Below are 18,000 nucleotides of genomic sequence, written 5' to 3' on the forward strand. Positions count from 1 at the left end.
ATGGCATGGTAAAATTATTCTATTCTATTCTATTCTAAATTCCCTCTTTGAATCTACAATCAATAAAAATATATAATTAGCGCTATGTTACACACACATGTGCACCAACACGTGCTTCATAAACTCATCTCCGTGTTCAAATTAGCGTTAAAAAGCGATATCATAAAAAATTAAATAAAACTAACATATCACTAAAAGCTTTACGAGTTACATGGTAAATCATGTAAAGTGAATAGACGTGTTTATTTCACTGCATTCATGATAGTATCGTGACATCGATACTGGTTGGCAGGCGGCCAAAAACTTTCACTTAATCACTGAAACCGCTGCATAAAAAACCATAGCGCCCGCCCTAGGCAGTTTTTATCAGACATTAAGGAGATAGCCGTAATCTGTCTCGCCGCTTCCGACGCAGACTGCAATTCTATTTTGCATGTTGAGATTACGTAAAGACAAATACTGAGAATTATTGAGGACAGAAGAGGCAAGATGATTGGACACCTAATAAGACACGACGAATTTATTAAAAACATCATAGAAAGGGGAAGGGGAAGACCAAGAAGAGCTTACATGGAACAGATTAAAGAAAAGGTTAACGTCGTGTCTTATAGAGTCAAGGAATTGGCCTTTGATAGACTGGAATGGAAAATGCTACACCGACAAGAGCGAGGGTCTAAGATTACGTAACATAAGGCCATATCCCCAATGTTAGGCAGAGGCGTATAGTATATACACCCACTCCTCGCCAGCTATGCCTAAATCCCATGTAATAGGGGGCGAGCCTATTACCATTAACCAGCCACATATATCCTGGTGTAGGAAATTATTAGTATTCGAAAAACTTTTGTAATGTTGAAAAACTAGTAAGCCGCGCTTCATTTTATAATGTTAAAAGATAATCAATAGACAATAAAAGAACAGTATCATAAGTAGGAGCAATAAATAATATGGGGGCAATGCTCTGAATAGACTTCCTCCAATCAACACAAAGTAGTAACCTATACACTAATGGAGTAAAAAATTCCTTCACCTACAGCCACCTTCTGTGCGAGCTCCATCTTAGGCTTCGTCAATGCTTTCGGACAAGTCTGGGGTTAAGAGCAAACCAGTCAAAGGTAAAAAAAATAAAAATGTATACGGTCGAATTGAGAACCTCCTCCTTTTTTGAAGTCGGTAAAAATAAACTTAAGTATTGTTATCGGGTTTTAAATAACTGTTTGTTTACTGTTGTGTTTTTTGTTCACTGGTATCCAAAGTCAGAAAATAATAATAAAAACAATAAAATAATATGACAAATAATCGCCCGCGCAGAGCAGAGCATTTTAAATTTCCAAATCTAAACGACGACGCCACCGTGCTACTCGTACTTGTGTGTGTCGTGAACAAGTTACGACGCCATATCTTTCGAGATAAACCTAATTTTAGTACAGTAATGCTGAGAATTCTATGTCCAATGATGAGACATCATGAACAAATCTATGATATTGGATTAGGTATGTTATTGCCGCTCGGACAAAGATTATCGACCGATTTTCTTACTTAGTCTAGAAGCAAATGACTAAACACTCGTGGATTCAAAACTCGCTTTAGTGAATGAAATTTGATATTTTAGTCAATCAGTGTAGAAGCAAGTACATTGTTTTGGAAAAGTAAACTGTAATAGACGCCATAGTTTAGACGAAAAAAATGCAATAACTATAGCACGCAAAAAGATACGCGATTCCGATAAAGGAAAGCAGAAATATTCACGTTGGTCTAACAGAAAGCTCGGTGAGATGTGGGTTAATTCGTCTTGCGATAGATGTACGTCTGACTACCCCAATGGGATATATAAAGCTTCTCTCGCTTCTGCCACATTAATCGTTTCATCGGTGAGAATTATCTTGGAAATTATTCAAAGAGTTATTATGTGAACGCTGACATTATTATCATCTTCGAATCATTTATCTTCAAAGACAGAACAGAAAACGTTCTATTTTTAATAATATGACGAATGGCGGAAACAAAATTATTAAATTGCAAAAGAAGATTGTCATGATCGACGCACATGGAATGCCATAGTCTCTGATTATCTCGGTGTGTGAAATAGGCGTGAGTTTATGCATGTATGTTCAGGCAAACTACTTTTATTAAATGATTAAGTTTTGGAACTTCCGCAAAAGCCTAGTGGCGTAATTTCGCGAAATGAATGTCCAAAGTTGTTACCATGCGCATAGTTTATTAACGTCGCTAGTTTATTAACCTGAGGTGAAAAACGAATATCTTGTAGGTACCTAGGTACCTACTTATATGGGTTTATTTCTAAATCATACGCGGAAAAGGCATTGCAAAGTACTTACTACTGATCAGCGTGGATTAACCGGACTCGGTTCAAATTAGGAACTTAATATTTCAATATTTTTTTAAAGGTATACTTAATGAAGATTCCAAATGTGACACACAGTAACGAGAGCTGGCTGGAATGCCAACATAATTACTTTGCCCGCATGTAGGTAGTATTAATAATGGTATAATTACAAGTTACACGATACGTGTGGACGAATACTCATATGGTTAATTGATTAACTACCGTGCTGATAACAGGTATTGATCGAGTTCGATTAAAACTTCAATAAAACACTCTTGTTTAGATTATAGGATTAGGTATTTAACTTATGTAAACAGCATGTCACTTCACTTAATAAGACACGACGAATTTATTAAAAACATTCCTGGAAGGGAAGATAGAAAGAAAAAAAAAAAAATAAAGACAGGAAGGGGAAGATGGATAAAAGTTCAAATTTAAAAGACGAGGGTCCTGTCTTTAAAGGAAGTCAAAGAATTTGTTGATAGACAAGAATGGAGAATGCTACACCGATAAGAGAAACTTCATGTAGGTATATTTTTTAATTAGATCAGGGTTTGCCACACACACATGCTATGTTTATCTATCAGTGGGACCCAACAATGTTTATTTGTACTATCTTCATATGTCGGAGACGACCATAAAAACTTAAACTGTACCTAGCTATGGGAATATACAAAAAAGTTCGTCATAGAATGTCTGACGTACAATACGATACAAAATTTACTTTATTGCACCAAAACAAGGAAAGTTACAATAAAATTTATCTATAGGTAAAGAAAAGTACTTATTGCAGGCGTTTGATTATTACTACAAAATTCATCATATATCTTAGCTCTGACTACTCTGATATGGATATCTATATACGTAAGTAAATAGGGAGAGTCTGCAGGAAGGCCTACAAACATACCGCAAATTCAGGTTGTCGAGAGTACTCTAAACCTGCAAGCATGCATGAAGGCTTTGATGCGAGTTGAAGAAGCGAAAGTCGTGTGTCTCTGCCTACCCCAATTGGAAATAGGCGTCATTTTGTGTATGTGGGTAGGTATATGGGTCGGTGTGCGTGTATAAAGCGATTGATGAATGTGGAGGAAGCAAGAGAAGTGTGTCAGGATCGAAGCAAATGGAATTCTATAGTCTCTGCTTACCCCGGTGGGAAATAGGCGAAGTTTATGTATGTATGTATGTAGGTAGGTAGGTACGTAATGTAGGTAGGTACATTAGTAGTTGAGACTTGAAACAAATATAAATCGCATCACTAAAAATCATGTACAGACAAAATATCAAAGCCGAAATCTTAGAAATGTAAGCATTGTTTTTATTTAGCTGTAGATTTACGAATATAGAATACTAAGCGAAATTTTATTGACTTTCTCAACAGACTAACATAGAGATGCGGGAGATAAAAATGTACATTATGAGTTGGCGCGAACGTCTTCGCGTCACACTAAGCGATATAAGCTCCGTATTCGCATTCTATTTTATTTACTAGCGAGTAGTAAAACTGGACGGTATAAAAGACTGCTTAAGTTATAGTGGATTTAGTCAGATTACTGCAATGTACGTCCCATTTGTTTGCTCATTTAAAAATAAGTAGGTAGTGTGATTTGTTTTCGATGGCCGCATCTGGCGAGATGATATATTATTTATGACCGCGGACGTTTCCACCGTCGTGACCTTCGCTTTGATAAGGTTAGCTGATATCGTCTAAGAAATTTGAATTTAGACGTGGTCTTGAATACGCAATTGTAAAGTTTTTATTCTGTTTTTACTGGCCGCAGTATCGCAATTGAACGTACGTACCTATCTAAGCAAGTAATGTTAAGATTTTGTACGTACGTATCTTGAGTAAAGTTCCAGCTGCATGATCGTCTTATATCGTCGTAAAAGACATGGCAAAGTTAAGACTATTTTATTAAAAAAAAAACTTGATCACATACTTAACTTCTATAATATGGCCGAACGAGCCCGTGAAACTTTTGAATTTTGGCTTTATGTTCGAATCCTCACATAAAATAATGTGGTTTTTAATTCGACCACAAGATGGCGATTGTAACACTCTTTCCCTTCAACTCTTTGCGTAATCATTCAAAATGTAACTATAAAATATAATCCTATTAAATACAGTCCACTTTTAACCTTTATGTGCAATTTCATTTAAATTTACTCCAGCTCCGCACATAACAGGTACTTATATTATTTATTGAGTCACAGAAATATGGTACCTTTTTCTTTGAAAATTAATCTGTTTCCATTTGTAATGCAACCGTCTTTAGTCAAAGATCAAGATTCATTCGCAAAAACGAATAAAGACATTACACAGCAACTCCTTTCCTTTTCAAATACCAAAAGGTTCACGGGAGAGGCTTAAAACAATTGTTGTACCACAGAAATAAATATTTATTGCGGAAAGTCAACAACTCATTTCCTTCCCTCTTTTCTAGAAAAGACAATTTAATTTAAATTATTTTAAACAGAATTTCAGTTACCTAGTACTGGATTTCTTTTTGTACTTAGTTCTAAATAAGTACTTTGGAATTATTATACGATAGATTAAATAACTTATTAAGGAAATAAAATGTAAAATTAAAAAACAATATTTGTACCCTAAATACGTATTACCTACATATCTACGAACGTTACAAGTTTTCAAAGGCGGTTATCATGTATGAGCAAACAATGACATTCGGTAAACGACTGTAAAAGAAGTCCACGTAATTCTGATGCAATCGCAACTATGTACAGAACTACCTCGAATTACTATCTCGTAAATCTATTCGAATGGCTATACAACTATTGATAGATAACAAACACACGCACTCATACATGACAGTTGTCGCTATTTACGATATTAGTTACATGTCCACAAGCAGCTAGCATTATAATAAGACGTTATGTTCAGTCTTCAAACATCATCTATTCACGTCGTCAGCGGACATATGAGACTGTTCAGGGCACCTTAACAAATTAATTTATCCATAGGTATTACGTCAATTTAAAGTTCAACGTTGCCGAATTCCGGTTTGTTTGTGTCGAGCACAAACGTCATGGGGCGACAATTTTAAAAAGTCAACTTTTAGCCCTCGCTTCACGCCGCCGTCAATTAGCATGTCGTTTGAAGATACGCTGCTCTCTACCACAACCGGTTTCGTGACGCCATAACACAATATAAATGGAATTGCGTATTACACTCTACGCCTAGGATTTTAGAGTTGATAATTTAAGAGTCAAAGGATGAAATGTGACATTACATAAAAACCGACAGCGGCTCGGCAGCGTGAAGTCGTGTGCGCGACATATGAGTAATGACAACAAGGCAGTAGGTACCGTGTGTCGTCTGCGCCAAACGTTCCCAGATGTGCGTCGGTTGCACGGATTGCACGAGTTATGCAAGCCGCAGAGAAATATTCCTAGTTCGTACTACAAACAAGAATGCCATGCCGGCCTACATTACGCCGGGAAATTAGAACTGGCGAAATAACACGCCAGTCGATGTTCAAATGCCATTGTTTATTGTAAAACTTGTCAACAATCCATAAATGATACAGCACGAATGTTGTGTGTAGTGATAAGAAGCTTAACGATGTTCGTTATAGAAAAATTAAGAGCAATGAACATTTTGTCATGATGTAATGAAAGTATGTCGTCGGTTACGAAATACCTAACATTGTAATCACGCAAGAGGACAATCAGTCAGTTACACGCAACAACGTGTCGATGAGCCGGGAAATCTAAATACGTACGCTGTGACGAAATTTCTATACAGACCATTAAATTTAAATTGTCCCTAAGACGTGGATTTACTTTAAAAATAAAAGCTTCCACCGCATAAAGGCGCTTCTACCACACAACTGCACTGTATAAACAAAGTGTGGTTTATACTGATGCTTTATTTTTTAAACAAGACCAGAGTACCGAAAGAGACATCAAATCATGAATGGTAGCGTAGGCAGTGAGGCGTGAAGCTGCGCCAGCGCAGACGATGCCCATCGTGTTGCACAGGAAATGAAAAAAACTGAGTAAAGAATGCAACATCGTAATAGTTGTTCCATTCATCTCAACACAGTTAAATAAACAACATAATAAATGTTTTGGAAAGAACTTGTGTCGAAAGTTAATATCTTGAAATTATATTCTACTTTATACCTACAAAGATGACCTACCGCGATGTTCCCATCGTCTAAACTGCTCATGACGCAATTAAAGCAAACAAAACGAACCGCTATCCTGTCGTTTATTGCTCGGTAAAAGCTGAACTCTATTCAATGATTTATTATTTTTTTCAGCCTTGATTTATGTGTGCTAAAGAAGTGTTCGCACGCGCATACTTGTCTATTTGCGGCCTGCTGAAATAACTGACAAAACGAAACGTGTATCCGGTCCCTACTCCGAAACTGCTGTTTGTTGTACGGCCACTGTACGCTTTGTAAGGGGGATTATACCATGATTTGCGGTAATGCGGTCGACTCTTCACTCTGTACTCTTTTGAACACTTGCTAAATCTTTTGCCTGTCAGATCAGTCGGTAGCCGAATGACCGCATGGAAATGCGGCCTTTGCTAATGCATCTCTCTTTGAAGTTACAATTCTGAATCCACCTGCGGTATTCAATATTTGACTTCGAGTTTAGACGGTTTTAACGTATTGTTAGTCAAACTAAATGGGATACAATAGACTTTTCTTTTTCATAATTGTTTTCGTGACGTATTGTGGATTACAATAAACATGAAATAATAATACTTTCAACTAGAGACCTAGTGGGTTCTGAAAGTAATAAACGCCCGAGATGAAACAATATAAATGAGCTATTTTAAAAAAAAATATGACGTCTACATTTATATGGCCACATCTGTTGAAACTGACGGCTTCGACCGCCGGAGGTATTTATACGAAAAAGAAATTGTGTTGTAAATTAATTTTCGTTATGATCGCTTTCCATATCAACTCTTTGGTAGTGAAGTCATTATGACCGAAAGATTTGTAGTAATCAGTTTAAAATGTCAGATGTCCTAGCTAGAGCTTAGCGAAGACATGTGTCGGAGAGGCTTACGCGGAACCAGAAGCTCGTCAGACAGGCCGGGTCGATCAACGCGGGATGTTTTTCTTGCGAGCTGTCAAACCCAGCTGCAAGGTCCCAACTCTACAATTATAGTACAGGAAATATCTATCAGCACTCGTATTACGCTCCCGAACACAAAATGCCGGCAACGTTAACGACTCCACCACATTATTTGGAACATCTCAAGTTTTCTGGTTTTTCAGAGTAGTCGATCAGTCGGAACTAAAGAAACTAGTGACACATTTTGAACTTTTAGGTAGTCGTATAAAGCTATTTTCGTCGACCGCGCTCAAGTAACGGTTGAAAGTGGTAGAAGTATGTAAAGACTATAGGTTTACTGCTCAAATTAGTGACGTAATGAGAAGCTTTGACGGTAAATAGTCCTTCGTGTTAAATGAGTACTTTGAGTCGGTTGTTGGGGACAACGCTGGTAGCACCAAGTTTGTTGTACCTGATTGGCGGCAAGTTCGCGAGTCGTCTGCGTCATCGGGCGAAGCTCACTCAAAGTGGAAATTAAATAAGGACAATCCGTTCGTTCTGCATCAGAGAATCGCCTGCTGCATTATTCATCGTATGCAAAATCGCCGGATTAATAATAGATGAAGGCGAAGGTGAATTCCTCGCAATCGACGAAGGAATTGAGTTGTGACCCTTTCAGTGTCTGAAAGGGGTTCGCGAGCTTTTGTCTTTTCAGGAAATTCAATGATAATTTCGAACATCTCAATGAATCCAGCTCACATTACCGGTTTCTTTCGATAAGAACAAGCGCTCAGCTCGAAATTAATTAAAACTGAAAATCTGATTTTCAAGTTACCTGCAGGTACCTATTTTGTTATTGAAAACATATCCTTACGTTAATATTAGACATGACATGAAACTGAATTGCTTTCTGACGCAGACGATAGGTACGCAGAAATCGATGTGATTTATTTCATTTTGGAAGCACCGTGGGGACCGGAGTGTGGGTGTATTTTCTATCCACCCTTCCCTAAGCCAGACACCTTCCAATCCATTCGCTTATCTAGCTGCTTTTTAAAGAGCTCCGAGTTTAGAAGATTTGCTTGAATAAGATTTAAAGCAAGGAACCTCGTTTTCGCTAGTTTCTTAACAATGGACTTAAGCAATTTCGTCTGACGGAAATGTAAATGTCTGGAAGGAATATTAGAGAACCGTTGAGTAGGTACGAGGCAAAAGACTGAGACGGTGCGCTTGCGCACAGGTCAAACAAACAATCGTCTCCGTAATAACCGTAACGAGTTCAACAACGATCCCGTTCGCATCTGCATTGTTTGCGCCGAAGCGGACGCGACCATCAGCGGTTTTCAACTCGCTTTAGAGGAAATTGATTCTTCTATTGAATAGGTACCGCACCTGACTGCTTTACCATCTATTTTGAAAATGGCAACGGGATCACTGCAAGAACAGTTAATGAAATCTCATTAGGAACAAACAACCGTTTTAACCGAGCTCGATATCCCAAAATGTTAACCAGTGTAGAGTAGACATAGGACTTAAGTACAATTTACAATTTTGACCATCTAAGTGAAATAATCGACTCTGCGCTTATTCAGTTATTCGTATGTTAAACGCACTCAATATGCATTTAGTTCAGTGTTTATCTGCTAAAGTCAGCGAGTCTGTGTAAACCTTAGAGCCAGCGTGTCAATGATATGTCGGGCGCAAGACTGAGCCAGATAATAGAGCTCCATCTTTTGTGCCGCCACCTACTCACTGCGAAACGGTTACCTACCGCTCGCAACGCTCAAATAATGAGTTTCTGCTTCGGTAATATAAACTAGAATAACTTACCCTTGTCCCATTTCATAAAAGACAAAGCAAATATCTTTTCAACAAAAGGATCCCTGTTAGAGAAACGATCTCGGTGACCGACGTGACACGAAACTACATCACGAATTCGAAAGCGGTTCACGATAACGCTAAGCGTTTAAAATTATTTTGTTGTCGTTAAAATGACATTAAAGCTGAATGAGATTGTGAGGAGACAGTGGGGTTTCCTTCCGTTCTCATGGTATTTTAGAAACAGTTAGCCTAATATAGATAAACCAATAAGTATTACCAATTACCTACGTTACGATACTTCGATACTACGATATTTCGGTATATTATATTGTCATAATACCGGACAACGTCCGCCTTCCGTCTCCCTTCTTTTCACTATCTGTAATCCTAATACATACAGTAAGTAAGTACTTGCGAATCATAAATATGAAGATACAACGATAAAACCCGTAAACATCGAAGATAGCAGACACAGAAAAGTATTAACTTCATTTGATTTCCAAGAACTAACATCGTTATGAAAGGATATGATCCTACTTAGTATTTTAGTCACATACGCAGAATGTTTTTTCTTGGCTTAAGTATGACTTTATTAGCTTTCAGGGAAAAAGATTTAACGTAAAAATATCAAGAATCTAAGCATTGGATCCGACTCAGACATATTCTAGTAAGCGATACAAAAGCCGGGTTTATACGCTTTTTGAGTGGGAGGTATTTTGTCTGTGCAATATGATTTCTATTGTAAATTGACATTCTTATCTTGGAGTTGTGATTGATTTCATTTTTCGTGTAGCATGATTTTGACAGAGCGCGAATATTGACGAATGAGATATGTTTTTTTCCTCGTGAGATTATGTTGAACGATGTTTGGCTCCTATCATGTGATAACGGTGTCGTGATACTAATTTCAAAATTTATCTTATCTTCATGGCACCAGTAAGGTGCAAACATCTTGGGTAAACATAACAAGGCGGTTAAGTCCAAGTTTTATGAATAAACTCTTGTGAATAAGTCATCAACCCACGAACTGTTGAAAGTAGCAAACAAACTCGACAAACACTCATCTTATTCGTCTCCGATAAGACAGGTGTTTGAATCGATTTTGACGAACCCATTTTGACTTGTAATATTGAATCTATGGTAGAATATCTCAGTGGCCATATGGTGAGGAGACACGTGTGGAGGGTAGGGATTGCTTTTCCGGGCAGCTTTCACAGATTCAACATTTACTTATATTCCCCAAATAAGTTATTAGAGAATTTTGAGATCTAATTTGCACGTTGCGGCTTTCAAATGTAGCGTGGAACCACCGGATGTATGAGATCAAACGCTATATTAATATTTCTCGGTAAAGGAGCCGCGATCGATCAGTCCGATAATATCTCGAGCACATCGCCGATGCACCGCCCTAGATATCTCCAGAGAACAAAGTTGGCATAGATATAGGGATCAAAGTGCAGCGTGGGCGCTGGACCCAATACCGCGCCCGGCGCAGCGGCTCGCACGCGTCCGCGACGCATGCGCGGAACTCCCGCCTTTTGCGACGCACTCGCGCAATTAATTTGAACGCACAATAAAATTGATGGCCTCCATTACGCGTCCACGGGATCGTTAAAGTTAATATTTATGCTTCATTGCTCCGATGCAATTTCAAAGCTACTGAACACTCGCTTTAAATAAACTTTTCCAACTTTAATCGATGTATTGTCTGCCCGCTCGAATTTAGCACTACAACACGTGGGGAACCACATGAAAACTCGAGAAAATTGATATGAATTACTGTTTCGAAGGATTGGAATAAAACAATGGATAACGGTCTTTTATGTATTTGAAATAATTTACAAGTTTTAAAATACAAATTCATTTCCTTAATGCCAATCGTGTTGCCTACACTATAGTCGAGGAGACAGAAAGCGCGCCGGTACCGTACCGTACGTACTTTAGTTTGAGGTTATGTTGTGATTACAGTTCGGGGTGAAAGCCGGTCGGAAAATCGGAACAGAAATTTCTACTGAAAATTATTCATGGTAAGGACGAAAATCGTTTGCGAGTCGGTGGGCGGAAAGGTCGTCGGCGGAGGCTGCGCGCGCAGCCGGCATGGCGGCCGCCGCACACCTGACTGTCACCTGCCACCGCCGCGGCCGCCGCCTCCACGCGCCCCCGCTGCACGCGCTGCACGCGCACTGCACGCCACCACTACCCCCACAAACATACCCCGCCGACCGGTCAGCTGATGCCAAACAATAACCCCCGCATCCCCGTGTTTATGTACCGAACTCGTTACTTCATCACTTGAACTGACTCTCTATTTACATTTATTTACGTTTCACGTTCCGAAACCGGGTCCTTTCGCGATATAAGTTATCGGACGTCGGTCACTGAGAGTTGCACCGGTCCCGTTCGCGCCGGGGCAGCGCGGCCGGAGACCGACTAGCGTACCTGGACTAGTCTGCCAGCTGAGTCCTCCGACGAACATCTTCCTGCAAGATAAACACAGAATTAGACGCTGCGACGACCGGCCGGCTCGATGACTTCCAATGGGAGAACAGCGATGACATACCCCGGGTCGTTCGGCACCTCGGCGGGGCTGTGTGCCACATCCTGGTTTTGGGTTTCCATGGGCTCGGGCGCCGGCGGGCGCACTACGACTACGAGCGAGCGACGGCGCGGCGGGGACGGCTCCCGGAGTCGCTCGGTTGCACTACCGACTACCGGCACGAGACTGGCGCGGCGCACCCCGCCACGCAGCCCGCGGCCCCCGCCCCCGCCGCGCCGCGCCGCCCGCGCCGCCGCCGCATCGATTCATTCACTCCGTACACAATTATTCATACGGCCGGCACGAACGCGCGGAGCGGCGCGCTCGGCTCCACCACGTGAGCGCGCGGCACGTGCTCGCGCCCCCGCCCCGCCCCCCGGCACCCGCGCCGCCGCAGCGCCGCCCCGCGCCGAGCACGCCCACCGCGCGCCCACGCGCCCCATACGTCTATCCCACACCCGGCACCCACCCCCGTTACGATAACTTTTACGAGTATTACGAATTAAACTTTACGAACCTGCTCTTTCTACGATTTCAGAATTTCCAGATTATCAAGAAATCATTTTCTTGATGCTCCTCAATGACTCCACTTTTTTCACTATATACTTCAGTAACTTCGCTAATAATAGCACATTGTTAACGGAATATAAATAATAAGTATCCGAGAATGGCAGTCGCGGTGACGTAATATCGCGGAAGAATCGTAGCGAGAAACCTCTCTGTGACGTCACTTCGATCGCGACGTGCGTAGCGTTCGCTACGAAATACCGTTACGGACCCGACCTACCTACTCACGCTACAAAGTTACGTAGGCTTTTGTTTGGTATACAATTGAATTTCTTTTTAAAGTTAATAAATAGTCACAGTTGAGAAAATGTGACATATACAAATAGAATTCTATAACGAACTTTGTTAAAGTGGATACAATTAAGACGCGCAGCCGATAAAGTTAGAGCGCAATGGAAAAGTAATGTTGCGGCAACCGCGGCGGACTGGAAATAGAATTTCCCGAAGCCGTATTGTTTTATTTTGACGAGCGGCCTTCCATTTCAAATCATACAACTTGTCATTATTCATAAACACATCGTTTATTACATTGTTTTACAAGCTCGTATAATTATTACTTATAAAGTTGATTTCGAATTGGATGTTTAGACACAACCGTGTTTACAAATCTCACTAACGGAATTATTTGTTCAAATCTGAAGTTAGTAGCTAGAATGTTTAAAATTCTAAGGAAAATTGTGAATATAACTGACACATTTATGGGGATCATTAACATTACAATCTAGCATAGGTACTACACACAGCCATAAGGGTAATAGCGGCTCTATACGCCCCTAAACACTGGTCCCGACTTGTTATTGTTAATACAATGTATGTTCTCACTACCGATCGAATGAAGAATTACTTGTTATGACAGCAATGCAAGCTGTTTTGGTCCCATTCTTTAGGGACGTATAGGCCCGCCTTAAATCAAGTAAAAAATCACAGAGAGCATAACGGAATGCTTAATAAAATAAAAATAAAAAATGACAGAAATTCGAAACAAACACACAGTTTTCTTAATTTATCGACAGTTTAAAACATAACTGAACTGTTGGAAACGGGTAAATAACAAAATAACTTAAACAACCTAATCAATAAATATACAGGTACATAGTCGCAACGACACAAAACCAATGAAAAACCTTATCTCATTTCCAAAGAGAAAAGAAATAGTTTGATTCTATCAAGAATTAAGTTAGGAAAATTCATTAATGTAGGTACTAAACTTTCACAACAATTTCACTCACAACATCGATATGGGAAATTACTAGGTACGATCAATATTGCTCTAGGATTTTGTTTTAAGACGTTGTTATTTATTTAAATTAGTTAAACTTAGTTAATTATGACGAATGGCAAGTCGTTTTTCATTTTATTTTCCAAATTTTCAAAAAATTATAACCGTAATGGCTATATGCCCGATAATCAGTTTCGCAAAACAATGATTAAAAATATTTTTAAACTGCTAATTTTATTGATTGGTTCAAAAAATGTCATTTTTTTTTTTCTTTATATTTATGAGAATTTCCAGTTTGAGAATATAACTCCAAATTTTTTTACCGATTTTAAGTTTCGTTTTTGCGTAAACCGCAACGGCCATTTTAATACGATTTATATTTAGTTAATGTTAAATAATTGAGTACTATTAGGTACGTACGTTAACGCATTTTAAGCCATTTTTAACAATATTACATTGTATTCACTCGATGTTCAATAAGTTATTCGTATTAAATAAAAAAGCTGCGCTTAAGGCAAAACAACTTTCTTTGGAAAAATATAAAACGTCATTCGCCATTTCTGATAAAATTCTTATCTCATAATTATTTATTTTATTTTATAACGAACCGTCAGATTTACTTTTATGACCAACTATTTATCTAACACCAAATACTTTCTGAACAACAATTTTAACTACCATGTACACTCGCGAGCAATAAACTGGAATCTCTTCATCGCGAGTTGCTTAAGACTATTTGTTTTATGCAATGAAAGAGGGATTGTGATACTTGTATAATATTTGAATGGTATTTTTGTTAATTTAAAAGATATACAATTCATTTAATTTCATATTTAAAATTTAAGCAATTATTGCATTAGGTCGAAGTTGTGGACGTCTGCATGTTTGGGAAACTATACAAAAAGCGTTTATGAAAATTGGTCAACAGTTCCATGTTTTACGTAAAACACCTACAGAAGCCGCTCAAGTCCTCATCCTAGTCCAGCAAGGGTCGTTTCAGCGTACAGTCATGAGCAATATCATGTACCCACTTTAGAACCCTATCGCGTTATCATATTTGACATTTAATAAGATGTACGGTTTAATTTGTCAAAAAACATTAATGTGACATGGTTTCAAAGTTTAAACATATTGGTACTCGTGACCGTACCTTCGCTCAACACCTTCATCGGACTTGTGTCACGAAGGTATACAAGAGGTTCATGTGTCACGTGTTCACTGGTTCGAATCCCGACTAGGGCTCTATACCACGGAACTCGACTTGAGTTTGAATCCATGTTTGGATGATGGATAATTGATATCACGTTGTTCCCAGGATTTGTTAACCGGGCAGAAATCCTGGGAAAAAGGTGATATCAATTATCTATGGCAAGACTCGCCCCCTATTACTTGGGACTGAAACATAGCTGGCGAGGAATGGGTGTATATACTATACACCTATGCCTACCCCTTCGGGGATACTGGCGTGATGCTATGTTGTGTTGAAATTAAATTGTAAAAACTAGTTTTGGGCAACGCGTGATGAAGCGATTCCAGTTTATTGCTCGCGAGTGCATATTAAAAATATGCCTACAAAAAGGTTACTACTTCTACTAAACTTCTCTTCATGAAACATGTCGTTTTATGACAGTTTACACGAAGTCCAACTAAACAACCCGTAATCACCGTTGAAATACTAAAGGGGTACTTTGTTACAATTTCCAAGCCCCGTTATTAACACCCTATACTAAACTAAAACCTACAATTAATAAATTACTCACTCACGCACATGGAACAACAGCTAATTTAATGCTCATTTACAAACAAACAAAACCAATAAGATAACAATAAGGTAGTCGGTAAAATAAGACGTAGGAAATAGCTTCCTTCTTAGCTGAGATTCAAAATCGTTCAACCTTATACAACGGGGAAATCTCCACGGTGTTCTGAGAATATGGTTACAAATAAACATATTGAGATTTGCATAGGTAAATAAATATGAATGTATGAGACATACTTACACCACTCTATTGCAGGTTGGGCAAGTAACACTTAGCAACGAAAATAAGTTACTAAATTGGCCTGATTAGAAACAGAACCCAAAGTACTTTGGCTATTAAAGAACTTGTTTGCTACACCAAACATCTCCGCATATTTTAATAATTATAATCACTACCTTCAACACTAAAGCTACGCATACACGACTGGCATAAAACAAATAAAAAGCCACAGTCTTAAACAAAACAACGCTAAAAAACAGATTGCACGCGAAAGCTAAACAAATAGCGTGAAAATATTGCAACCGTATAAAGATATACAAAATTAAAGCTTTCAAAGCATTGCAGTCTTGCGGCGCGGTGGAATATTAAAAATAAGCGACGCGAATAATAGTCATAGAAAAAAGCGCCCACTCTATTTTATATTGAGATCTACTTGGTTTGTACTAAAAATCAGTTACAATAACAGCTACTAAATCTCCTACTCTACAAAATTTAATTGGCTTTCTTCATGAGCTTCAGTATCTATCACTAGAAAAACTATTCAATTACGACATGGACAGTCCGAACAGAGAATATCGATTGATCGTTGAACACTCAGTAACACTATTATTAGAACTAAAATGTTCAATTCTGAGAAAAGAGGCGGGTACAGGTCAGTTCCTCATAAAAAAGTCATAAACCTCCCGACAGTGGACTCGCATTTAGCATCCCATTAGCAGCATTCATATCGCTCGAATAAATAAAGCTCTATTGCATCTAAGTAAGCAAAACATAACACGATCTCTTAACTACCTTAAAATGTAACATGTTAAATATACCCTTACAAACTATTGTATAATAAATTATAAAAATATTATAAAACGATCGTACAAATTAAGATCCGTCATCTTTAATGGTATTAACAAAATACGCACCCGCTAAAGATTCTGATCAAAGTGTATCAAAAAATAGAACAGTAAGTCATTTATTCCGCCATAAAATTATAGAAAGAACATCTGTATAACAGTCCATCAAATTAAGAAAATATTTCTGATTGAACTGTTCAATATATGGCTCTAAGTAATCATCATTGAGCTGCAAATAATAAAATATATATTATAATCCTTCGTTCCTAAAATTATCATACTTTGACCTACTTATTTGATGTCCTTTGGCATATTGTTAACACAACCATCTTCATTAATATAAAATACTCGTAGTTCTCATCGACATTTTGTCGGTGATAGATTTTTAACGCGTAACCAGTTCCGCTAGATTATATCGAACATTAACCTCCTAAGACCGAGATTGCCAGACACAATAGTTAAGCAATGGGCTTTGGATTTTAAAAGGACATTCGTTCTTACAACTTTAAAGGAAAATAAATGCCACAAATAATAATTTCTTCATTTGTTACGGCTACTATACTTTGTGATAGTAAAACCTCAATCAAAGGTTGTTAGAATTATGTTCAAAATTAGATCCATATTGGTTACGCGGGTTTAATCACTATAAACTTTGTTAAAAGAGGTAGATTTAAGAAATCACATCTGAATCTCTACACCTACGATTTGATTTATATAAGAGATGTACCTACTAGAACCTTACGTTCTCTAACATTGACGCGAGAACATTCTAATATTTGAAATCACGATACACAACAAGATACGATTGAAAGTACGAGTGTACGACTTAAAACTAATTTAGAGATCATATAAAAGATAAAGCGTGGTTTAATTCTTACTATGCTGTGCATTTTCAGTTGAAGCCAACAATGCTGACAGCGTAGCGTGTGTAGCGCTCAGGGTCCCTGTGGTAGGACTTACGATGTTCGATGTATTATTGCCAATATTGGTATTACTCAACATACCTCCACTTGTCCCAGAACTAACAATAGTAACGTTCGGAGGCGGTGTAACTCCATTAGCGAAACCGGTGGACAATACTTTCTGAGTATTGTGCATCATAAAAGACTTAGCCGCTCCAGCGCTTCCCAAAGTCAGAACTTTTTTCAACATCACGGAAGAATTGCAGGCGTTGTCGATCATATCTTTTGTAGTCGATATGTTGTCGAAGTCAGAGCTCGCTGTTACGACGGTGCTTATTTTCGGGGCTGTCGTGTGCAGAATCGGTCTAACAGCTGTTACGTTGAAGGATACTCCGGATGTGACAGCGAGATTGGTGCGATTAATGATGTTTCGCGACACTATAGCATTGTGCAAGATGTTACCGGTGGGGAAGGACTTGGAAGAGACGTTGACGTACTGAGGGGTCCCGATGATGGTGGCGTTACTGGTGCGTGTCCCGAAGCCGATTATGGTGCTCGCTGTGCCTTGCGACATCACCGTGCTAAATGTTCCGGATTTTGCGTTAATCGGGATTCTGTGGAACACAAACTCATTTAGAACCCATTCAGTAGATATAACATAAATGTGTTTATTTTTACTTTTAACAACATTTTTCAAAGTATGATGACGAGTAATCTAATATTATGTGTAAACTTATGCTTTTTCGTGAC

At 38.6% G+C, this 18,000-nt stretch overlaps 2 protein-coding genes across 9 annotated transcripts in view; both read right to left on the reverse strand.

Annotated features, from left to right (window-relative positions):
• The window catches only part of LOC126367486 (RNA-binding protein Musashi homolog Rbp6), a 516,475-nt gene extending 504,426 nt beyond the window's left edge, over positions 1-12,049 (reverse strand). For 2 of the 6 annotated variants that reach the window (XM_050011017.1, XM_050011020.1), the window contains exons 1-2: positions 11,763-11,998; positions 11,642-11,682 (exon numbers count right to left, since the gene is read on the reverse strand). In XM_050011017.1, coding sequence (XP_049866974.1) covers positions 11,642-11,682; positions 11,763-11,821 — 100 coding nt within the window. In that variant the 5' untranslated portion in view covers positions 11,822-11,998. Of the gene's footprint in view, positions 1-11,641; positions 11,683-11,762 lie in introns of all 6 variants that reach the window. The other 4 variants (XM_050011016.1, XM_050011019.1, XM_050011015.1 and 1 more) reach the window with 4 other exon arrangements.
• The window catches only part of LOC126367463 (uncharacterized), an 85,370-nt gene that overhangs the window by 62,758 nt on the left and 4,612 nt on the right, over positions 1-18,000 (reverse strand). For 2 of the 3 annotated variants that reach the window (XR_007566493.1, XM_050010976.1), the window contains exon 9: positions 17,713-17,864. Coding sequence is in view for 2 of the 3 variants with exons in the window: in XM_050010976.1 (XP_049866933.1) it covers positions 17,713-17,864 (152 nt within the window). In the remaining variant the exon portion in view is untranslated. Of the gene's footprint in view, positions 1-14,976; positions 17,865-18,000 lie in introns of those variants that run through there. The other variant, XM_050010974.1, reaches the window with a different exon arrangement.

The sequence above is a fragment of the Pectinophora gossypiella genome, chromosome 6, assembly GCF_024362695.1.
Source record: "Pectinophora gossypiella chromosome 6, ilPecGoss1.1, whole genome shotgun sequence".
Taxonomy (NCBI): domain Eukaryota; kingdom Metazoa; phylum Arthropoda; class Insecta; order Lepidoptera; family Gelechiidae; genus Pectinophora; species Pectinophora gossypiella.